General features: G+C 47.9%; 1 protein-coding gene across 4 annotated transcripts in view; it reads left to right on the top strand.

Moving 5' to 3' along the window:
- Positions 1–24,650, top strand: part of Prkar1b (protein kinase cAMP-dependent type I regulatory subunit beta) — a 139,998-nt gene that overhangs the window by 23,554 nt on the left and 91,794 nt on the right. For all 4 annotated transcript variants that reach the window (XM_036172323.1, XM_036172322.1, XM_036172321.1 and 1 more), the window contains exons 2-4: positions 684–882; positions 20,676–20,846; positions 22,792–22,883. In XM_036172323.1, coding sequence (XP_036028216.1) covers positions 706–882; positions 20,676–20,846; positions 22,792–22,883 — 440 coding nt within the window. In that variant the 5' untranslated portion in view covers positions 684–705. The remainder of the gene's footprint in view (positions 1–683; positions 883–20,675; positions 20,847–22,791; positions 22,884–24,650) is intronic.

The raw sequence follows: 24,650 nt of genomic DNA on the forward strand, positions 1-24,650 counted from the left end.
GCATAGAAGGTCCGTGGTTGGTGTTGGGTGCCTTCATTGACCCCTCTCCACCTTATATATTGAGGCAGGGTTCCTCCTTGAACTCAGAGCTCACTAATTCAGCCAGCTAGGTAGTCAGCTTGTGATCCCTTGTGCTCACCTGCCACACGCTGGGATTGTAGGCCACCAAGCCCGCCTGGCATTTATGTGGGTGCTGGAGATCTGACCTCTTGCCCTCATGTGTGGACCACAATGAGCCACCCTCTCAGTGCCCCCCTCCCCAAGATAGAGTTCTATGTAGACCAGGCTGGCCTCTAACTTGCTATGTAGCCAAGGCTAGCTTTAAACTCCTTATCTTCATGCCTCTACATCCTGAGTCCTGCCTGTTGGGATTACAGGCAGACCTCACCACAGAGGGTTTATTTGCTGCTGGGGATGAAACCTGCCTGCGAGGCAAATACTCACCAAATAAGCCACATTCACCAGCCTGTTTCCTTTGAGACAGGTTCTCACTAAGTTGTCTAGGCTGGTTCTGGTCAGGCCAGCCTTGAACTCACGATCCTCCCACCCTAGTTTTCTGAGTAGTTGGGATGATAGGCCTATACCACCAGGCCCAGCCCACGGATACTTTTATATAGTACAACAGCAGAACAGTCTGGCTTCCCCAGCACCTCCTAAAGCTGATTTTAGTTTTTCCTTGACAGGACTGTAAAAGAAATTCTGACCATGGCCTCCCCATCATACTTCCATTCGGAGGATGAGGACTCCCTGAAAGGATGTGAGATGTACGTGCAGAAGCATGGCATCCAGCAGGTGCTCAAAGAATGCATCGTGCACCTCTGTGTTGCCAAGCCGGACCGGCCACTGCGGTTCCTTCGGGAGTACTTCGAGAAGATGGAGAAGGTCAGTGTCCTCAGTACCCTTGATAGGTTCCCTGGGCAAAGCTGCTTCAAGTTCTCCCTTGGAATTCCAGGAAAGCAATGTCCCCTTGTCTCAGGATTTGTCAAGACCATGGGAAGCAGCAGGGCTGGGCCTGAGGCTCCATGGTAGAAAGCTTACTTAGAACCACCCAGTTAGGGGATAGGGGCATGAGTCAGTGGTATACCTGTATACCTCCAGTGAGGAGTTAGAGGCATAGCTCAGTGGTGGAGCACCTGCCTAGAATCCCCCAGTGAGGGGCTGGGGTGTGGCTCAGTGGTAGAGCCCCTGCCTAGAATCCCCCAGTGAGGGGCTGGGGTGTGGCTCAGTAGTGGAGCACCTGCCTAGAATCCCCCAGTGAGGGGCTGGGTTGTGGCTCAGTGGTAGAACACCTGCTTAGAATCCCCCAGTGAGGGGCTGGGGAGTGGCTCAGTGGTAGAGCACCTGCCTAGAATCTCCCAGTGAGGGGCTGGGGTGTGGCTCAGTGGTAGAGCCCCTGCCTAGAATCCCCCAGTGAGGGGCTGGGGTGTGGCTCAGTGGTAGAGCCCCTGCCTAGAATCCCCCAGTGAGGGGCTGGTATGTGGCTCAGTGGTAGAGCACCTGCCTAGACTCCCCCAGTGAGGGGCTGGGGTGTGGCTCAGTGGTAGAGCACCTGCCTAGAATCCCCCAGTGAGGGGCTGGGGTGGGGCTCGGTGGTAGAGCACCTGCCTAGAATCCCCCAGTGAGGGGCTGGGGTGCGGCTCAGTGGTAGAGCATTCAAGGCCCTGGGCTCCATCCCCAGTGATACAGTTGGTTCATCTTTGAGCCCCAGAATCCCTCCTTCTATTTCTTTGAGGTTCACAATCTCAAGAACTCTTGTGGATGGTGGTTCAGGAGTTATGAATCTGAGCCTAGTTAGTGGCCATGGGGGCTCACTGGCAGTTTTCAGGCTAGGCAGATGAGGGTGAGGTCTGGTTATATGTGTATGCCTTGAGAAGCTCTCACATTGTAGTCCAAACTGGCCTTATATATGCAGCAATTCTCCTGCCTCATTTTCTTCTGTGCTGGGATTGCAGGCCTGTACCACTTTGCCTGGCTGAGGTATAACCATTTTGAGGCCTGGTGATCAACCAGCCTAGCCCGATCTACAAGCCCCTAGATCCCAGTGAGGGAATGAAGAGTTGACTCAACAGTTAAAAGCACCAGTTGCTCTTCCATAAGACCCGGGTTTGATTCCCAGCACCCACATGATGGTTTATAACCATCTGTAACCCCACTCTCCTGATATCCAGTGCCCTTTTGGCCTCACAGGCACCAAGCACACACATTTGACCTGTGTGCATACATGAACACACACAGGCGTACACATAGCCACAGACTATATAAAAATAAATTAAAGACAAGTATCTCTGATCTTGCAGGTAATGTGGGTGTGTGTAATCCAGGTCCATGTTGATCTGCATGTCTAATTGGCAGTATGGATGGAGGAATACACCTCCAGACATGTTTGATGGGAGAAGCATATTCTCTGTCCCTTCTTTTCCCTCCCTCCCTCCCTTCCTCTCTCCCTCTCTCCTTCTCTCTTTCTCTGTGGTAGGTAATACTATGCATCTCAGGCTGGCCTCAAACTTACAATCCTGCCTCAGCTGAGTGCAAGGATTATAAGCACATGTTACCCCACCTCTCTAGTCCTACTGTTCTGAGGACAGAGGCCCTCATGACTGGCTCCTCTGTGGTACCCCTTAGTGTTTTCCAGCTCCTCTTCTGGGTTCTTTCTCAGGCTGTGTTGGCTGTCCAGCAGGAGTCTTGGCATGAGTCCATTGCTGTATCCTGTTTCCTTCCCAGGCAGTGGCTCCATCTTTCCTTACTGTATCTCTCCACCCAGAGTATTGCTGAGATCATATAACTATCCCTTGTCCCAGGGTCTTGGAGACCAGATGAGAACGTGAGGGGCCTCGTACAGACTGAGGCTTGCTTTTGAGTGCTTGGGAGCTATCTGGTGTTAAACACTTCTCATGGCGCGCCTCCTGTAATCACCTAGCTCTGACCCAAAGCAACGGCTACTACTATTGATGATTATATATTTTTAATTTTTTAGATTTATTCATTTTATGTGTATGAGAATTTTGCTTGTGTGCATGTCTATGTGCCCCGTGCATACATGGTGCCCATGGAGGTTAGGAGAGGGCATCAATTATGAGCAGTTGTAAGTTGCTAGATGTGGGTGCTGGGAATGAAACTCAGGTCCTGTGCAAGAATAAGCATTCTCAATTGCTGAACTCTCTCAAGTCCACGTTGTGCATTTCTTGGAAACAGGGTCTTTCTATGTAGCTGAGGTTGGTCTCAAGTTTATGATCCTCCTGCTGTAGGTGTTGAGTGCTGGGACTACAGACATGTACTTCCGTGCCTGGCTCAAAAGAATGAACCTTGTTCTTCTGTTTAAGACAGTTCATCCATCATGAATGGAGGGAGACTCGGGCAGAGTCCAGTGGTTCCCTGGTATATAGCTGTGAAAAGCCTCAGCTCTGCCTCCGTTTCTGAGAACAAACTAGTCCATAGCACTTGGTAAATGAACATAACCTACCCAAAATTTTTTTTTTAAGGATTTATTTCTGTTGCTATTGTTAACTATGTATGTGTCTGCATGTGTATGCCACATAAGTGAAGGTGGCCTTGGAGGCTAGAAGAGGGCACTGACTCCCCCAGAACTGGAATTTCAGGTGTTGTGAGTCACCCAACCTGGGAGGTGGGAACAGAACTGTGGTCCTCCGTAAGAGCAGTAAGTGCTCTTAACCACCGAGCCAACCAACTCCCCAAACACTTTAAAATATATTTTAAATTATTTAATTAGTTTGTATTTGTGTGTGTGTGTGTGTGTGTGTGTGTGTGTGTGTGTGTGTGTGTGTATAGTATGTGTGTGTGTATACGTGTGTGATGTGTTCATGTGCACCCGTGCACACAGGTACCTATGATGTGTGCACCTGTGTGTGGAGGTCAGAGGTCCATGCTGGGTGTCTTTCTTAGTGTTTCTCTGATTTATTGCTTTATGACAGGATTTCTCACTCAACGCAGAGTTTACCCATTCGACTAGGCTCTTTGGCTCTTGAGCTCCAGAGATTTGCCTGTCTCTGCCTCCTTAGTCCGGGGTTACAGATGTGCTGGGGATCTCAGGTTCTCATGCTTAAGCCATAAGCATTTACTGACTGGCCACCTTCCCAGCACCCCCAAAAACATTAAAAAATAATTCATGAACCTGGCTTGGCACATGCCTGTCATCCCAGCACTCAGGAGGCTGAGGCAGGAGGACCAGAAAACTCAAGGTCAGCCTGGGCTACAAAGGGAAACTCTATTATGAAAACATCATAAACTCAAACCAAAACAGAAAAACAAATAAAATCATCCATGCCTATAAAAGAAAAAAAAAATTAAGTTCAGAACTAGAGAGAAGATACAAAACCCTCTAAAATCTCCCACCTCCACCCCAGGTGTTATTTAATCTTATTGTTCCTGTGTGTGTTTATGAATTCCACTCTCCCTGGAGCTAGCAAGCCCCAGAACTGGGGTTACAGGTGTGTCCATAGTCACATCCAGCTTGTTTGTCTTTTTGTTTCTGAAGATCTAGTATCTCTGTGTAGCCTTGGCTGTCCTGGCATTTGATTTGTAGACCAGGTTGGTCTTGAACTCAGAGATCCACCTGCCTCTGCCTTCTGAGTTCTGGGTTTAAAGTTGTGAACCTCCATATCCAGCAACACCCAGCTTTTTATGTGGGTGGTAGGGATTCAAACTCAGAATCCAATGCTTTCGAAGCTAATGTTCTTACCAACGGAGCCACGCCCACGCCCTCCCCATACCCTCCCCACACCCCATTCCCTCTTGCACTATTTAAAAACAGTCTTTAGATGTGTGTGGCCATATGACAGTGGCAGTTTTATATTTTGTGTGTTTTTCTACTTGTCATCTGTTTTGTGGGGACATCCCTTCCAATGATTGCTCAGTATTCGGTGTGTGTGTGTGTGTGCGCGCGCGCCTATGCAGATGTGGAGGGGCAGCTAATCATATCACATACAAGAGCTGAGAGAAAGTGAATGCATGCATGTTTAATGCTCAGCTAGCTTTCTTTACCCTTTTTTTTTTTTTTGGTTCGTTTTTTTTTGTTTTTGTTTTTGTTTGTTTGTTTGTTTTTGTTTTGTTTTCAAGACAGGGTTTTTCTGTAGCTTTTGGAGTCTGTCTTGGACTAGATCTGTAAACCAGGCTGGTCTCCGAACTCGCAGAGATCCGCCTGGCTCTGCCTTCCAAGTGCTGGGATTATAGGCGTGCGTCTTTTTGGGTTTTTATGGGGCTACAGGTTCTCACTATGTAGTCCTGGCTGGCCTGGAACTCCACTGTAGACCAGACTGAACTCCTAGACATCTCTTTCCTCTGCCTGCTAAGTACTAGGATTCAAGGCTTGTGTCATCAGGCCACCTGGCTTCTCTATTGATCTAAACCAGCAGTTCCCAACCCATGGGTCTCGACCCATTTGGGAAGAGTTGAATAATTATTTCACAGGGGTCACCTAAGACAATGGGAAAACAGATATTTACATTACTATTCATAACAGTAGCAAAATTACAGTTATCAAGAAGCAATGAAAATAATTCTATGATTGGGGGTCACCACAACGTGAGGAAGGTTGAGAACCATTGACCTAAACCCAGAGAATAGTACCACTCACAGTGAGTGTGTCTTTCCCTCCCTAAATTGGGGAAATCAAAACAGTTCCCCACGGACACACCCACAGGCCAACCTCATCAGGACAATTCCTCATTGAGACTCTTTTCCAAGTGATTCTTAAGCTATGTCAAGTCAGTAGTTAAAACCAAGCAGCTGTGGAGGTTATGGGCTAGCACCAAGTGCCTTTACCCAGTGAGCCATCTTGCTGGCCTCAAATTTCATTCACTGTAAAAATTAATTTCACTTATTTTTTTTTTTAATTTATGTGTATTGTGTGTGTTTGTTGGTGTTTATGCATATGAATGTGGGTGTCTGTGGAGGCCAGAGGAGGGTGTCAAATGCCCTGGTGCTGAAGTTAAAGGTAGTTGTGAGCCACCTGATGTGGGTGTTGGGAACTAAATTCCAGTCCTCCTGAAGAGCAGCAAGGGAGGCCATCTGAGCATCTCTCCACATGCCTCCCCATGTATAATTCTTGATATGGATAATTAGTGCCTTTTTGTTGTTATTAATCAGCTTGTCTAGAAGATGATCAGTTCTAATAAGTTTTTTTTTTCTTTTTAAAGTTTATTTTATGTGTACAAGTGTTTTGCCTGCCTATATCTTGTGCAACACATGTATGCCAGGTACTCTTGGAGGCCAGAAGAGGACGTTGGACCCCCTGAAACTGGAGTTACAAATGGTTGTGAGCTGCCACGTGGGTGCTGGGAACTGATGGATGAAAGGGCAGCCAGTCACTGCTCTAGCTCCTTGAGTGGACTTTTCAAGGAAGTACATGCTAGTTTCATCTCATCACCACGTCTTTTTTTTTGTTTTTTGTTTTCTTTTCTATTTAATGTTGTTGAGTTTGCTCTTATTTTTTATGATTTCCTTCTTTCTGCTGTATTGGGCTGTATCCTTTTCAAGGCTTCTTAAGGTGAAATGTCAAAATAGCACTTTGGTTCTTTTTGAAAGGAAACATTGAAGTCCACACATTTCCTGTTTTGGAAATATTCTACACATTTTGATGCTGGGGGTTTCTCCTGCCTTGTTTTACTTAGCTCAAGATATTTTTCCATCTCTCTGGAGACTTAATCTTTGTTTCATCCGTTAAGCATTTTTCTTTGTTTGATTTTTGCGATATCTGGCGATTTTCCAGCAATCTTTGTTATTCAGACGTGGCTTCATTGTGGTCCAAGAGCATTGAATGACTCCACACCTTTTCAATTCAATTCATACTGCTTTCTGGCTGGTCATAGTGTTGCTTTGGTGACTCCTCCCCATCACTCCTCCCCATGCACTCGGGTGGAGCACTCTGCAGCTCTGAGAGCTCAGGGTTATGGCATTTTGTGTTGTTTGCTTTTTTAAATAATTTCTTGAGACTGTCTCACTATGCAGTCCTGGCTGTCCTGGAACGCGTTGTCTAGCCCAGACTCGTCTTGAATTCCACTTGCAGAGGTCCACTTGCCTCTCTCTGCCTTGCCAATGCTGGGATTAAAGGTGTGCAACTACCACGCCTGGGTTTACAATTTTATTATATTTTAAAATGTATTTTGTGTGTGTGGGCTCCAGTGCCACGCATGATGTGTTTGTGGAAGTCAGTGGACAATTTTCAGGATCTGCTTCCACTGTGTGCTTTGCAGGGATTGAACCTGGGTCATTAGGCTTGGCAGCAAGTGCCTTTACTGGCCGAGCCTTCTCCCTAGCTCCAGTTTGCATTCTTGCTGGTTTTTGGATCCTCTGTCCATAACACGGACCATTGAGACCTCCAATATCAGTTGTGTTTCTTTCCCCCTTTCTTTAGTTTCTTATTTATTTATTTAGTTTCTTATTTACAGTGTCTCTCGTAGCCATTGCTGTTCTCAAATTTTTATTTTTTATTTATTTTTATTTTTTTTTTTGTTTGAGCTGAGGATCGAACCCAGGGCCTTGCGCTTGCTAGGCAAGCGCTCTACCACTGAGCTAAATCCCCAACCTTGCTGTTCCCAAATTTACTATGTGGCTGAGGATAGATAATCTTGAACTCCTGATCCGTCTGCCTGCACCTCCTGAGTGCTGAGATGGTGACCTCCACCATCACCCTGTATTATGTGGTGCTGGGGACCAAACCCAGGACTCAGTGTATGCTCGACCTCTACTGAGTTACACCATCATTTCTAGTGTTTACTAGGGCACACGGTCCTCCTGCCTCAGCCTCTCAGGTGCTAGGATTACAGGTATGGACACTACTGCCCCTGGCTAGGCTTTAGGTTTTTAAGTCTAATAAAGTCTACCAGAGAGCTGATGTGTTGATATTACCTGCAATTTAAATATAAATCCTGTTCATTGCTATATTGGCATCCATGTACACATATATATGCATTACCTCATTTCTAGACCATAGGCATCTAATATAATTGATATGATTGGTATAAGCCTTCCATTATTTTCTTTGTCATCTCTGGTTTTATGACTTTGTTCCCATTTTCTTGTCTTCTTCCACCTTTACATGAGTTCAAGGATCACACTCAGGTTTCTAGGCTTTCACAGTAAACACTTCACTGGCTGAGCCCTTATTAGCCCCTATTTTATTTTCTTTTGATTTGTGTGTGTGTGTGTGTGTGTGTGTGTGTGTGCGCGCGCGCGCACACACACACACATATGCACATGCATGTGGCAGTCAGAGGTCAGCCTCAGGTATCCTTCCTCACCTTAGTTTTTGAGATAGTCTCTTCACTGAGACCTAGAGTTCCAGATTTGGCTAAGGTGGCTGGCCAGTGAGCCCTGGGCTCCTCCTGTCCTCCACTTCCTAGCACTGGGATTACAAGCATGTGCCTTCACATCTGGCTTGTTCTGTGTGTGCTGGGGACAGAACTCAGTCACGCTCCCAGCCCCTCACTGGGGGATTCTAGGTGGGTGCTCCACAGTGTAGCTACATCCTCAGTCAGACCTAATTTTTTTTTTTTTTTTTGGACAGGGTTTCTCTATAGTTTTGGAGGCTGTTCTGGAACTCACTTTGTAGACCAGGGTAGCCTTGAACTCACAGAGATCCACCTGCCTCTGCCTCCCGAGTGCTGGGATTACAGGTGTGTACCACCACCGCCCGGCCAGACCTAATTTTTACTATTAGCAGTCTTACGGATTTTGCACAAGCTAGTTCATGTGCCCAGGTGTTACCACTTCAAAGACTCGTCTCTTAGCACAGAAACTCCACATCAAACACCCTGTTTCTAAGTTAAATCCAATATAGAAGGGAGACACTGATGAGCTCCTAAGTCTGAGTGAGAAGTCAGGATAGATGAGCAGACCAGCAAAGCAGAGTACAGACATGCTGTGGCACGGGCATGTAATCCCTGTGTCTGGGAAGCTGAGGCAGGAAAATTGCTTCAAGTTGGAGGCTAGCCTGGGTTACATAGAAGGGTCCTACCTCTCCCAAAGCAGGATTAGCAAACGAGAAACATTGAAAGCATATGCTGAGGGCCCTGGATTCCACCCTCAACACACACGCATGTGCATACACACACATGTGCACACACACACACACGCATGTGCACACACATGTGCGCACACACATGTGCACACACACAGGTGTGCATATGCTACAAACTGAAGGAATGGCGACACTCTGAACAATCAAATTCGAGTCTCTCAGGTGATAATTGTCTGGCAAGAGTAGCCAGGCAGGTGAGTTGTAAGAACCACAAACGTTCCATGTGTCCCAGATGGGGAAGGCAAGTGACCCTGTGTGACTCAGACCTGCTTAGCTGGGCATTCCCTGCTCCTGGCACTTCTTTTAAAGGGTGAGAGTTGAACTCTGGGGTCAGTTTGGAAATCTCCTCCTCCCAGAAGCCTTCCTTGACCCCTTCCAAAGATGGGGCTAGGGTCCTCTCCCCTTGCTGCACCTCTGTCGTATTTTCTATGTGAGGATTAGTATACAGTAGGTGCTTCATAAATACTAGAAGGATTGTGTTTCTTTTCTATTCTTAATGCTGAATGGCTAGGCACACCCCGCCCCCTGGTGCTTTTCCCTCTGGTATCCTTATTTTCCCCACCTGGGCTGATTGCCTTGCAGCTTCCCGTGCTGTATCCCAGAGGCTCTTGGGATTCCTTCCAGGATCAGTGACTAACGCACCCTGGTAGGATTTGAGGAGACCCAGATCTTCAAATACTCAGCTCCTCCTTTAAACCTGGAGCTTCAGAGTGTGGAGGGATAGCCTTGGGTTTACATAGCGAACTCCTCTGGGATGTTGCCCACAAGGGGCTCCCCATGTTCTCCCTGCCCCAGGTGGATGCCCTGTGAAGTCAGGATGCCTCGCCTCAGGAATGGCCTCTCTCTGACACTCCTGAATCTTGTCCTCCAAGCCAGGGCAAGTGGACAGCTGGAGATGGTGGGGACTGAGGGATTCTGAATATCCTCCAAGGGTGTGCTGGCTTCTTTCAGGAAGGTAAAACCTCTGTGAGTCCAGTCCCACCAATATGCTTGCTTTGTCTGTGGTTTTGTCCTGGGTATGTAGGAAAACTGTGGTCAGTTGAGTCCGAGAACACAATTTGGAGCCCAGGAAGTTGACTGGTCCCTGGGGGGTAGGATGGGGACAGTTCCCCCCCCCCCACTACATTCCTGGGTACATTCTGAAGGAACTTTCTGGAAACTCTTTCCCACACTTGTTAGGAAAATTCCTTTGGCTGGGAAAGCCTGTCCTAACCCTTGACCTTGACTGTCCTACTTTAGTGTGAAAACAGGAGACAGGAAGTGGGGATCTGAAAAGCCAGAGGCGATCCTGAATCCCTAAGTGGGGGTAGGGGCTTTGGGGGAGTATGCTGGCCGGAGACAAAGCAGGAGGCAAGGCTGGGAGAGGTTGCTTGGCACTCGGCCTCGCCCTGCTTCCTCCTGATGACTTCAGAAGCCCATGGCTTTGATGTTTTGGAACACCTGTATCCTGCTCAGCTTGACCCCTGTCTGTTGGGATAGAAAAACATTCTTTGCCAGGACTGGTGGTGTCACCTAGAGAGTGAGGTCCCGGTAATATAAGAGAAGTGGCCTGTCTTTGTGATGGCTTGTGTGCCTGTATCTAGGGTCCCAATGGAGGACCTAAGGAAGCAGAGCCACTCTCTGTCCTATATCAGGACACTGATATGCAGAGGCTGACCTGTGAATATCTACATATTTCCATTTGGCCATGGGTCTGGCAACAGTGCTTTGTCTCATCACAATCCTACCATCTCAGGACTCACGAAACCAGAATTTGTCTCTGCCTCCATCACATAACCATTATGACTCAGCCATCGCTGCCCATGTCTTGATTTGGGGTGACACTTTTTAAAAATTCTCACCGATCTTGGAAGGGCTTTCAGGAGTCCCTCATGGGGCAGGGGGCACTGTGGCCCCTGCGTCTTCATTCCTGGTCTCCCTCATTACAGGGTAGCTGGGTGGCTGAGTGGGAGCTTGTGTTGTGAAGGCTTATGTGATGCAGGATGTTGCCTTTCCATCCATCCATCCATCCATCCATCCATCCATCCATCCATCCATCCATCCACTCATTCACTGTCTGACCTTGTATTTCTAAGACAGAGTGGGGCTTATCCTCAATAAGGTAAAGCACATATGCTAGTATAAATGAGTTGGCTGGGGTTCTGTTCTACCTAGAAGATAGGAATTGTGGGTAGGTGACTAGCCATCCTGGGCTCTTGAGTACCTAAAGCCTGGAGGCCGGATGGGCAGAGGCCTACACCAAGAACAGGGATGGTTCTAGGTATTCATGCTCTGGGCTTTAACCCCTCTATGTAGCAGCTCTTGTATCCCCCAAACTCCCACCGGTTGCTGCCACAGGGGGGCAGTAGCACCAGAGGGCAGTATCTACTGGTATCTCTGCTTCTGAACTGGCCTTGGGTGTGAGTGTTAAGAGTTCTTAGGTCCTGGATGTCAGAACCCTTGGCCTTTGAGTCTTAGCAATTCCTTAGAGCTCTTCCTGTGACCGGAACCTGTGGTTTCTGATTCCTGCCCAGCCTCTAAGCTTTTCAGACATGTCTTCCTCCCATTGCCCCTGGAATGACTTGGAGCATCATTCCCACTCTGGAGCTATGACTGTCTCCTTTATGTTACCAGCAGCTCAGCCTGTTCCATCAATGACCAGGGTAGAAAGCATGCACAAGGCTAGGGAGGTACCTCCATGGCACAGTGCATACCTAGCAAGCCTGAGGCCCTGGGTCTAGTCCCCACTACAGTCAACACCAAAGTCAAAACAACTAAGAAAAGACTCCAATGAGGGAATACTGGTTGAGTATAGTGATGGGTTTTACACAGCCTGTTTATGTAGTCGGAAGTCAGGGGACCATTTGTAGGAATTGGTTCTCTCCTTCAAAGGTGTAGGTTCCAGGGACTGAACTCAGGTAGTCAGGCTTGGTTGGCAAGGACCTTTATGCACTAAGCCACCTTGCTGACCCATGAGAACTGTTTTTTTTTTTTTTTTTTTTTTTTAAACACCATTTAATAGTACCCTACTCCTAACCAAAATCCCATAGAGACTCAGGTCATTTTGTCTGTCTCAAAGCTGTAAATCATTTGAATAAGAATGCTTAGGAAGTGGGTAGAGGAATGAGGGGGACCATATAAAATCTTCTTGCTGGAGGTGTTTGTGAGTTGGGCCTCTAGACATTCATAGGAATTACCAAACATGGCTTGGAACCCCACATAAGGAGAAGACTCAGGCCTCTCTCTACATCTTCCCTTGCTCAGAGTCATTGGCTCCAGGTGGCAGGTTTGTCCCTTTAGGGACAATTCTGTAGGATCCTTGGGGTCTTGTCCAGACAGGACCTTCTTTTGTCTCTGCCCCCGGTCATTCCAACATCTGGGTCTCACTGTTCTCACAAAATCGAGGTGTCCACAGGCCAAATAAAATAACATGTTGGTGTCAGTGTGGAGGAATTGTGGCTTCACAATGTTACTGACATAAAATAGTGTAGTTACCATGGAGAAGAGTCCAGCAGCAGTTTCTCAAAAAGTGGAACACTGATTGGGGCTGGCAAGATTATTCAGAGGGTAGAAGTGATTGCAGCCAAGCCTGAAGACCTGAGTTCAGTCCCCAGGATGGAAGGAGAGAACCAACTCCCACAAGTTGACTTCTGACCTCCACATACATATACTACAGCATGCACACTCACCTCCCCACAATAAATGTAATTTAAAAAATAAATGTAATTAAAAATGAATAAGTTAATTTAAAAAAGGAACCTTCCTTATTGCATGTGTGACTCAGCATCTCTGCATCTGAGTGAACACCCTGAGCTCTGAAGACAGGCAGGTATCCAGGCACGTCTATGCATGGATGCTTGCAGCAGCCTTACAGTAGCTGAGATGCACCTTTAGGCAAAGGACTAAACACACTGGTATAACCACCCCCACCCCCCAGTGGAATACTTGTCAGCTGTGAAAGAAAGCACTGATAATGCAATATGACTCAATCATGAAAAGGAACAAGATAGGTGGACTCTGGAAACAGGAAGCTTAGTGAAAGAAGCCAGATACATTTCCGGAAAACGGAAATCTGCCATTGAAGGCAGAGACAGAGGCACAGTTCCACACTCTGGTCCATAGCAGGTGGAGGATTTCTTTTTACCTTTTAGAGACCTTGATTCTGATAAAAATCATATCTGTGGCCTCACAGTGGAAAAGAATTTCACGATGGGCTAATATGAAGCAGAGTTGAGGTTTCTTAACAAACATTTACATTTATTGGGGCTGGAGAGTTACTCAGTGGGTAAGAGCCCCAGCTGTTCTTCCAGAGGACCTTAGTTCCATTCCCAGCACCCTCATAGCAGCTCACAAATGATCTGTATTTCTAGTTCCAAGGAGTCTGATGCCCTCTTCTGACCTCTTCAAGTACTAGGCATACATGATGCACAGGCATACATGCAGGCAAAACACCCATACACATAAAATAATTAAATTTTTTTTTTTTCACTTTTTCAAGACAGGGTTTCTCTGTGTAGTTTTGGTGCCTGTCCTGAATCTCACTCTGTAGACCAGGCTGGGCTCGAACTCACAGAGATCCACCTGGCTCTGCCTCTTGAGTGCTGGGATTAAAGGCATGCACCACCACTGCCCAAATTTTTAATTACATTTATTTATTGGGTGTTGTGTTCACTTACAGGGGGAGGAGGTCAGAGGACAACTTGGGAGTTGCTCCTTCTCTTCCACCTTGTGTGTCCTGGGGATCACACTCTGGTTATTGGGCAGCTGACTCTAAGAGCCTTTTAAAACAGATTTTAAGTGCAGGAGTTAAGAGAGACATATGGAGGAGGGCAAAATTACGATACACCCAGAGAGTGAGTGTAGTCTTCTCAAACAAGGATCTCCCTCCTTTGTTTTTATGGTATATTATCTTGGTGGGGTTTGATGCTGTCACCCTCTTAAAGGGTTGCTGAGGAACCTAAATGAGGTCACAGGGTAAGTCCTCAGGGACCTGACAGGAGGAGCTCATGGGATACTGGAGGGCAGAGCATCTGCACCATAAAGGAAGTAAGTGATCAGCCCTGTGGGTGAGATTCCCCACCACATCTGGGAGCGCAGCAAAACAACCATAAAACCAGAACAGCAACAAAAAGCCAGTAATAGGTCTGGAGAGAGATAGCTCAGTTATTAGAAGTGTTTGTAAATGTAAGGACCTGGGTTCAGTGGGCCCTTACAATCCAGCACGGGGGGGGGTGGGGGGGGGGGCTTAGACAGTGGGGTTTGCTGGGCAGGCTGCCTAGCCTGTTTGATGAATTCCAGGCTAGGGAGAGACACTGTCTCAAACAAAACAGAAAAACAGTGAACAGCACCAGAGAGCAACAGCTCAGGTTGTCTTCCGACCTTCTCCTCTCTTTCTTCTCTTTTCTTTTCTCTTTCTCCCCTCCCCTCCCCTCCCCTCCCCTCCCCTCCCCTCCCCTCCTCTCCTTTCCTCTCCTCTCCTCTCCCCTCTCTCTCTCTCTCCTTAGCAATGACCTCTCTGAGCATACAAGATATTTCCGGGATTAATTGTTAATCTGTTCTAGTGGAGAGATATACCAGAATGGCAGTCAGCTCAGAGATGCTGAGGTTGGTTGTCAAGGCAACAGGACAGTGTGATGTTGTTTGGCCTGAGGTTCTAGAGCACCAGGCTCTGTGTGAGATGAGGTAGCCCGTGCCGGTGGAGCACACTCTGTACCCCCTTGTAGCTCAACTCCAAGATTTGAACCCGACACAGGCTCGCCAAGCTTGCTGAGTGACAGGTCCACAGAGAATGAGCATAGACTATGTTTCACTGTGGGGAAGGCACGGGATGAGACCTTGTGGAAATGAGTCAGCCACTAATGCTGGAGGCTGTACTCACACTACAGGGCTCGTGAGTCAGCCTTCCCTCAGTGTTCTGGGAGGTCCAGCCTTCATCCCGTGGGCATGGGTGGAAGCTTCCCTCACAGCTGCTGTCAAGTACCCCTCTGTCAGAGTGGGGTGGAGGTAGGAGGGCTGGAATGTCCTGTAGTCTAGATGTTTCCTACAAGAATATAACTTGTTCCTGGAGCCCCTGTCCATACCTGTATATGTTTTTGTTTGTTTGCTTTTCATTTTTGATTTTGAGACAGTATCTCATTACATAGCCCTGGCTGTTCTGGAACTCATTATGGAGAACAGGCCCTCTGGAAGGCCAGGACTAGAGGTGGGTGCCACCATTCTCTGTTTATGAGGCGCTAGGGATCAAACCCAGGGCCTCATGCACCCTAAGCAAACTCTCTACCAACAGAGCTACATTCCCCACCCTGTCGTTGGTTTCTTGAGATAGGGTCTTGCTGGGTAGCTCAGGTTGGCCTCAAACTCATGGTCTTTCTGCCTCAGCCTCCCAAGTGCTGGGATGACAGGGAGGCATGTTCTACCAGGTCTGACTCTAGCCGGGGTTTCTCCATACCTTCACCTTCCGCACACGCTTGTGTTTGTGTGTGTGTGTGTGTGTGTGTGTGTGTGTGTGTGTGTGTGTGTGTAGAGGAAGATCCTGGGCTCTCAGGAGCTCAGGAGCATGGAAAGGGCTGCCCATTAGATGTTGGGTTGCTGGATAACCTTGGACATAAACCACGACCACACTGGGTAAACCATCCTTCCTCACAAAGCCTGGCTTTGGGGTGTGTGGTGGTGGCAGCATCATTTCTGAGATACATTATTTATTTCCGATGTTGTTTATGTCAACAAATTGGCAAGCAGAATTCCATTTTGCTCCTTCAAATTACACGGTGGCATCTTGGGTACTCTCCTGGTATGTGTGACTAAGGGGTGGGGTGGGTGGAGGAGTGGGTCTCCTTTGATCCTGGGTAGATCTGGGCTCTGGGTGTTTGATGAGTCATACTTTTGTATTATCTTGAACATTTCCGTAATGAAAACTAAGCAGGGGAAGCAATGAGAGCCTGTGGAACTGGCCCGCTGCAGGGCCAGCCTAGGTCTGGTTTTTGGTCTTACCGTCCTCATCTGGAGTCTACTCTGGGCTTCACTGTTCCAGGGAGTTCTGCAGGGCACACCACTCCTTTCCTGAAGCTAGGGAAGCCCATGCCTGTCCTGGATCCCACTCCCTCCCAGGTTGCCTGTTCTTTTTCTAGGAATCCTCTGAAACTTCTTGATGGCGGGCATCTCTCCCATTCTTCTTGGTGGTGTCGATTTATATATGCGCATATTTAATGTACTATCGTTAGTGTGGAGTGTCTGGAGGGAGGGGCGGTGCCTCGCCCACCTGCTGTCTTCTTGCGGGAAATTCTGTAAAAGATATTTTTAAACCGCCTTGTAGAACTGCATCCAGAGTTCTTTGTGGTTTCCTGGCTGGGTGTTCAGGATCCAGTGATTTGAGGCACTGAGTGAGATTCAGCCAGTCACTGTGATGAAGTGCAGCCGTGGGGGATGGGCCCCTTCTCCTGGCTGCGCTTGCTAGGTGGAGATGTGGACCCTTTGGTTGGAGCAGCAGGTAGGTAGCCTGTTGCACCCACCTCTGTGAGGAGAGGGCCCCAGCTGGCACACATCAGAAAGATGAGGTGGGGGGTTGTAACCAGTGTTGGCAGGGCTTTGCCGACACCTGGCATCCCTTGTGCAGCCTTGCCTGCTCAGGTCTGTTTGAGAAGGTCTCCTATGCTCCAATTCCCACAACGGTCGGCTGGAATTTTCCACATGAGGGCCCTGGTTTTGCTTTTGTTTTTAGACAGGATCACATGTGTTTTGCAAGCTGGCTCTGAACTTGCTGTGTAACCGAGGCTGTCCTTGAACTCCCAATCCTCCTTCTGCTGCCTTCTGAGTACTGGGATTGCAGGAGCACTGCTTTACGTGGTGCTGGGGATAGCACCCAGGGCCTTCTGGGTACAGGCAGTCTGTCTGAGCCACACCCCTAGCCCTGCTCTCCTTTTCTCACAGGCCTGCAGGACAGCCTAGGTTGCTATAAACCTCATAGCCAGCAGGAAGCTAAGGTACCTTGAGTTCTCACGCCAGCCTCTTTCCTTCTGTCTGTGTGATGTTTGAGAAGATTTTTTTTTTTTAAAGTCATGGCAGGAGATTCAGGATCATAGGAAGGGACCCAGCCTTGATTTTGCCTGACACTGAGGTCATCTTCCAGGATGTGTGTCTGAAGATGGGCATCTTGGAGCTGTGGTAGCAGCCTTGGACTGGATGAGTTCTGTTTGGGGCTATTAGAAGGCACTGATGAGGAGGCAGCCAGTCCATCTAAGTTCCACACTCACCAATGATGCCCTGGGGGGAATCCATGAGTCTCCAACCTGGTAGAAGACTCCATCATATTGATGGTACAGGAAGGGATCTGGGTTGGGGATGTCCCAAGAGCTGAGAGAAGTCATGAAGGTTGTGGGGAAGAGGATGAGAAGGAACCCCAGCTATTCCCGAGGCTGAGGCTGGAGGATTATAGGTTCAAGACCAACATGGGTAACTTAGTGAGACCCTGTTTCAAAATAAAAGCAAGCACAGGGCTAGAGACATGGCTCAGTGGTTGATCACCTCTAGAATCCCCCAGTGAAAGGCTGGAGCATGGCTCAGTGGTAGAGAGCTTACTTAGGATGTGTCAAACCCTGGGTTCTATGGCTAGCATTGCAAAAATGATCAAACAAAGCAAAACAACAACAACAACACACAACTTAGGAACTCTTCATTCTAGAAATTTCCATTTAATATTTCCAGACTGCAGTTGATAGAGGATGGGAGGTGACACCATGGGTTGTGGGATGACCACAGCCCTCTCTATGAAGATTGAAAGACATTCTGCCATCTTGTTCTACCAGGAAGACTCCTGATTGAGCTGGAGGTGGATGATGGGGGCCATTCAAGGTGCTGGGAGTGCTCTGGGTAGAGAGAGAGCTGTAAGGAGTCAGGAAGTGAGGGAAGGGCATGAATGGGTAGAATGGGTGGCCAACCTCCTCTGGCCTCTACTTCTCCCTGAAGAACTGGGGCTCAGGTTGAGCATCTCCCACAACTGGGACCCCTCTCTGGAGGTTCAGGGGAGGTGACCACTATTGAGATTAGTGTGAAGTTGGCATACACAAGGACAGACTACAGCCTGAGCAGGAACCAGCTTCCTGGATATCATGAGCTACTTGGGGGTAGGGGAGAGGATGCAGCTCTCTCTCTCTCTCTCTCTCTCTCTCTCTCTCTCTCTCTCTCTCTCTTGTATGTAAAAGCAAAGAGCCTTTCTTTTTTTAATTTTTATATATTTATTTTTTCTATTATCAGCTTGATACAGTATAAATTCTTATCCCAATAGTGAAATGTTTCATTGAGGCTTGCCCAGTAATTGAGTAAAAACAGCTTGGCCCTGGCAAAAAAACCGACATACAGACCAATGGAATCAAATTGAAGACCCTGACAATCCATGCACATATGAACACCTGATTTTTGATAAAAGTATACAATGGAAAAAAGATAATATCTTCAACAAATGGTGCTGGCATAACTGGATTCAATATGTAAAAGATTACAAATAGACCCATATCTGTCACCGTGCACAAAACTCAAGTCCAAGTGGATCAACGACCTCAACATAAATCCAGTTACACTGAACCTGATAGAAGAGAAAGTAGGAAGAAGTCTTGAATGCATTGGCACTGGAGATCACTTCCTAAATATAACACCAACAGCACAGACACTGAGCACACAATTAATAAATGGGACCTCTTGAAACTGAGAAGCTTTTGTAGGGCAAAAGACACGGTCAATAAGACAAAAAGACAGCCAACAGAATGGGAAAAGACCTTCACCAACCCCACATCTGACAGAGGACTGATCTCCAAAGTATATAAAGAACTCAAGAAACTAGACATCAAAATACCGAACAATCCAATTAAAAAATGAGCTAAAGAGCTAAACAGAATTCTCAAAAGAATCACAAATGGCAGCTCTCTTAACACCTGCTCTGTGCTTTTCTTAAGTGCTGTTTCTCAAAGACAGACTTAGGGCTGTGGAGGCCAGGACTCTTGAGGATAGGCATCACAGGGTTGTGCTCCCCACAGAGGTCTGGGGAGGGTCCTTCTTGCCACTTGTGGCTCTGGTGGTCCACAGTACAATTTGCAGGTGTGCTACTCTAGTCTCTCCCTCCATCTTCTTGTGGTCTTGATATCTTCTTACTTGGGTTTTCCAAACACATTCTCATCAGATTTGGGGATCTGTTCAGATCAGCTATGATCTTGCTTTATCCCATCCTTAGACGCATTTTTGTGGAGAAATGTATTTCCTGGTGAGGTCTGAGGTGGACGTGAATTTGGAGAAGGAACACTGTTTGTCTTGTGATAGTAGGTCACTGTAGTTTAAGTAATGGTGGGACACAGACCTCCAGATGGGAGATGGGGCCACATGGAGTTCTAGGCATGCCAGGATTCCAGATCAGCAAGGGCAAAGGCCCTGGGGGCATATCAACCATCAGAGGGAGCAGTGAATGGTCATATGGTGGGAGCAGAGTGAGGTACCACAGATAGGTCCTGGTCCTGGTTGATGACCAAGGTTCAGGGTGGGTAGAGCCCCCCCTCCCATAGGGTGTTACTCGGTGGTGGCCTCAGAATATGAGAGGTTGGCATCAGGTCCCAGGATCAGGCTCATTAACAAATTTTCTCATTACAGAAATGAAGAGAAGAGGGTCTGAGGTGAGCATTATGGATGGCAGAGTTGCCCATTTGAGAGCAAGGGAATGTGTAGATGCCCAGGGCCTGGCAGGAGAGGGGCCATTGTCTAGAGGGACAGTAGAGAGAGGGCTAACCATATTGTGGTTATAGGTCCTGAAGTGATGGTTTTTACCACCATCAGCAGTAAGAGAGGGAACATCAATGGCACCTGGGGGAGGAAAGTCCTCCAGGGATGATGATGATGATCAGGAGCTTGTGGAGTGAGCTGTGAGTCACTTGCTTCATCTTGAAGACTCTGGGGACCTTGTCTCCATGTACAGGACTTTCATGCTAGGCGTTGCTCTGACTGCTGCTCTCTGGTATGGTCTTGTCTCGTCTCTCCTCTCCTCTCCTCTCCTCTCCTCTCCTCTCCTCTCCTCTCCTCTCCTCTCCTCTCCTCTCCTCTCCTCTCCTCCTTTCCTTCTCCTCCCCTCCCCTCCCCTCCCCTCTCTTTTCTTTTCTTTTTTATCATTGGGGGATTCTAGACAAGAGCTTTGCCACTGAGCCATGCCCTAGCCCCTCACTGGGGAATTTTAGGCAGGTGCTCTACATTGAGCCACACCCCAGCCCCTCACTGGGGGATTCTAGGCAGGTGCTCTACCACTGACCCACACCCAGCCCCTCACTGGGGGATTCTAGGCAGGTGCTCTACATTGAGCCACACCCCAGGCCCTCACTGGGGGATTCTAGGCAGGTGTTCTACATTGAGCCACACCCCAGCCCCTCACTGGGGGATTCTAGGCAGGTGCTCTACCACTGAACCACACCCCAGCCCCTCACTGGGGGATTCTAGGCAGGTGCTCTACCATTGAACTATATCCCCAGATCCCTTCTGACTTTTTGAGACAAGGATCTCACTTTCAGTTCAGGCTGGACTTGAATGCTCTGATCCTCCTGCCTCAGCCTCCTGAGTATAGGTGGGATGACAGGTCTTAGCCCCCACACTCAGATGACAACCATTTTTTTTTCACCTTCCCTTTCTTCCCTCACAGGAGGAAAACAGGCAGATCTTGGCTCGGCAGAAGTCAAACTCACAGTATGATTCCCATGATGATGAGATCTCCCCAACACCTCCAAACCCTGTGGTAAAGGCACGCCGCCGGCGGGGAGGTGTGAGCGCCGAGGTTTACACTGAAGAAGACGCCGTCTCCTACGTGAGGAAGGTAAAGAACCCTGTCATATTTCCACATACAGCCAGGATACCTCTGTCAGCCCCGAGGATCTAGATTTCCAGTCTGCCGAGAGCATGGGGCCCTATGGGATGGGAGTCTTGGTTCTGTGTGGGATTGCTGTTGCCATGGCCACTATGAACCAAGTAGTATTTGATGTAGCTTTTGTAGGGGCTGGGGGCGTGGTCAGCAGCTCCCTATAGTTTTAGGACTTTAACAGTCTTGGGGAGAAGAAGGGTTCTCCAGGATGAGACAGGCTGTCATTCTGTCCTGCTGCATGCCGTCTTGTCTCTCTCTTCGGGGCACTAAGCTATGAGGCCTGGACTCTACCCTTACACCTCACCAACCCAAACATCCCCAACAGGCCTGGTCTACAAGTCCCTCACAGGAATTCGGCAGACACAGGCCAGCCTGCTGTATCATTTTAGTCATTTTTAGGTGCATAGCTGGGCGGTGTTGGCCATTCAGTGTTGTGCAGCTATCATTTTTATCAGTATATAGAATGCTTCTCATCTTGAAAACCAGGAACACTGCAGCCTCTAAATACCCACCCCCACTCTGCCTTCACTCCAGAATTGAACACTGTATGAGTAGCTGATAAAAAGTAACGTTGGCATCGTGGTAAACCCACCAGGAAGCCGCCAGGTATGGTGATGCATGCCTGTGATCCAGGCCAGCCTGAGCCACATAGCAAGATCAAAACAGAGAAACTCCTCAGAGCACGTGCCCTCTGTGATCCTCTCTCCCGCTGCTAGAGCCACAGTTTGGCTATGTGCAAAGCTTCAGATAGTCCCATAGTCAGGGGCTATCTGCAGAGAGTGGCATGTGCTACACAGTTCCAGGGCCATCAAAAGCAGAGGACTGTGAAGACATGTCACAGATCAGAGCAGACCAAGGTGGTGGAATACTGAATGTCACCTGACAAGGCCCTCGGACAGGAGAAGGTCATCTAAGAAAGCTAAAGGAATCAGATTAAACCATGGAGGCAACTTCTCCATCATGAATCTAGTAGGACTCTCAAAGCTCGATGGGTGAGGGGCATGGCACAGTATAGTGTTTGCCTAGAATGCTACAGTGAGGGACTGCTGGGGAGTGTGTGGTTCAGTGGTAAAGCACCTGCCTAGAATCCCTAGGGGTTTGAGTGTGGCTCAGTGATAGAGAACCTGCTTAGATGCTCTACCACCGAGCCATACCCCAGCCCCTCACTGGGGCATTCTAGGCAGGTGTTCTACCACTGAGCCACACCCCAGCCCCTCACTGGGGGATTCTAGGCAGGGGCTCTACCACTGAGCCACACCCCAGCCCCTCACTGGGGGATTGTAGGAAAGCACTATATTATTACACTCTTAGCCTTTTAATATTTAAACAACTGCTTATATCTTTCTACAAATTCAGTGAGGTTTTAAAAAATTAACAAAAGGTACTGTCTTCTGGCACCTTCTAGGATGGCTCTGAAGTTCTAAAGAGCCACTGGCCCCAAACAATTCTAAACTCTAAAGATTAGAGACAGTGCCCAAGCCTCTTACTGGGCTACTTCAGTTTTCTTGCTTTTTATTTATTTAAAAGTTTTCTAAAGGTGGGCTGGCAAGATGTCTCAGCAGGTCAACATGCTTTCTACCAAACCTAATGACTTGAATTTGATATTTAGAAACCACATGGTGGAAAGAGAACTACCTCTGGCGGGTTGATCTCTGACCTCCATATGAACACTATGGCATGCAAACCCTACCCCAATATATAAACAAATGTAATTAAAAAATTTTAAAGAAAAAATATATGTGACATTCCCTAGTGCTCTTTTAGCATGGCCTGATACTAGTCTCATGAGGATGGCAGGATTGTGGCTCCAGGATGGAATGTTTCCTTAGTTTCTAGCAGAAGCTTGGAAAGCTAGCCCTCTCCCCAGGGCTAACAGGTCTGCTCCATGGCTTCTCCACAGGTCATTCCCAAGGACTATAAGACCATGACTGCACTGGCTAAGGCCATTTCCAAGAATGTGCTCTTCTCACACCTGGATGACAACGAAAGGAGGTAAGCATGCCTGGGTTTACACACCATCCCTCCGGGCTGAACCATGCTGGGAGTCAAGGGGATGCTGGCTCTGGGAGAAGCAGGCTTTTGTTTCCTGTGGGCTCACGAGGAGGGGGCAACTTCTACAATACAGTGCCTGTCTGGACCATTACAAGAGCCGTGTCCCTGGTCCTGGGGGAGTGTTGAGCCATCTCTCAATTATGGGGTCGGGATTCACAGCTTCCACATGCTCAAGCTTGTAGTAAGACACTGGAATGCTGTCTTTTGCTCTGATCATGTGGCTGAATGTTCCAGCATCTTCCCTATGTCAGTGCCGGCCTTATCTTCTCTAGAACAGTCAGAACAGCAGAGTGGGATGGACGTTGTTATTTCATGGAGAGAAACCTGGGAGCCAGGAAGGGGTCCAGTGCTGTGTTTGGGAAGTTCATTGTATACATGATTAGAAAAACCAGAAAGGTTTATCTGGGTGTGGTGGTGTATGCCTGTAATTTCAACACTCAGGAGGCCGAGGCAGGAGGATTGCTGTGAGTTCAAGGCCATCCAGATCTACATGAGCAAGACCTTGTCTCGGAAGGCAAGAGGGGGATGTTGGAGATGGTTTGATGGATAGAGCGCTTGCTGTGTAAGCTTTATATAAACCAGGCATGGTCATTTACACCTGTAATCCCAACCCTTGGAAGGTGGATGCAGGAGGATCAGGAGTTCAAGGCATATTGCAGCTGCATAGCTAGTCTGAAGCCAATCTAGATGACATGAAACCCACCTCAAAAAATATGTATTTTTTTCTTGTTTATATCAACTGATGTAGGAGGCTAGTGTGACTCTTTTGTTAGCATTTGAATATGAAATGCACCCTACAAACTTAAGTGCCCCAACTTTATTTATTTATTTATCAGTTGCTTGCTTGCTTGCTTGCTTGCTTATTTATTTATTTATTTATTTATTTAGTGTGTGTGTGTGTGTGTGTGTGTGTGTGTGTGTGTGTGTGTGTGTAAGAGTACAGCTTTCAGGAACTGTTTCTCTCCTTCCACTGTGTGAGCCCTGGGGATTGAGTCAGGTCACCAAGCTTGACAGCAAGCACCTTTATGGCTGAACCATCTTGCCAGCTCTCCCGTGCTTGGGCTCTTGACCCTCAGCTGGTGTTGGTATTGTAGAAGTTTGTAGAAGCTAGGAGACCCAAGGCATGGTTGTCAGAGGTGGGTCTTTGGGGGTTATAGCTTCACCTCACTTTCGGTTCATGTTCTCTGCGTTCTGATCTGCCAACATGTGAACACGTTTACCGTAAGCTCCCACCACCATGCCTAGAGCCACCCAGGCCATCCTGTCTTCCTTGCCACAGGGAGCTGACTCATTTGACCATGAGCCAAAATGAACGTCTTCTCCCTTAAGTTCCTTCCGTCTCTCAGGGATTTGACAGAGGTAACTAGAAAAGTAACCAGTAAGGTTCTACCCTGGTTTGGTAGGGAATGAGGCCTCCCAATGGTACACATGAGCCAATTCCTGGAAGGAGGAATGCTCCTCCATATGGCACAGAAGATGTGACTAACTTGATGTTGAGTGAATTCCTTCCTTGGGGAGACATAAATGTCATCTACCCACTCCTTTTAAGGTTCTGGGGAGAAAGTTCAATTCCCCCAAAGCTGCCCTGGGGATTTAGTGAGCTCATTGGGCTTACAGAGCATGGGTGATGGAGATCCTCAGCTAACCTTCCCCAGTCTATGTATCCTAGCACCCCTGACTCCCCAGGCCTCTTGAAATGAGGGCTAA

The sequence above is a fragment of the Onychomys torridus genome, chromosome 22 (assembly GCF_903995425.1).
Source record: "Onychomys torridus chromosome 22, mOncTor1.1, whole genome shotgun sequence".
In the NCBI taxonomy this organism is placed as follows: Eukaryota; Metazoa; Chordata; class Mammalia; order Rodentia; family Cricetidae; genus Onychomys; species Onychomys torridus.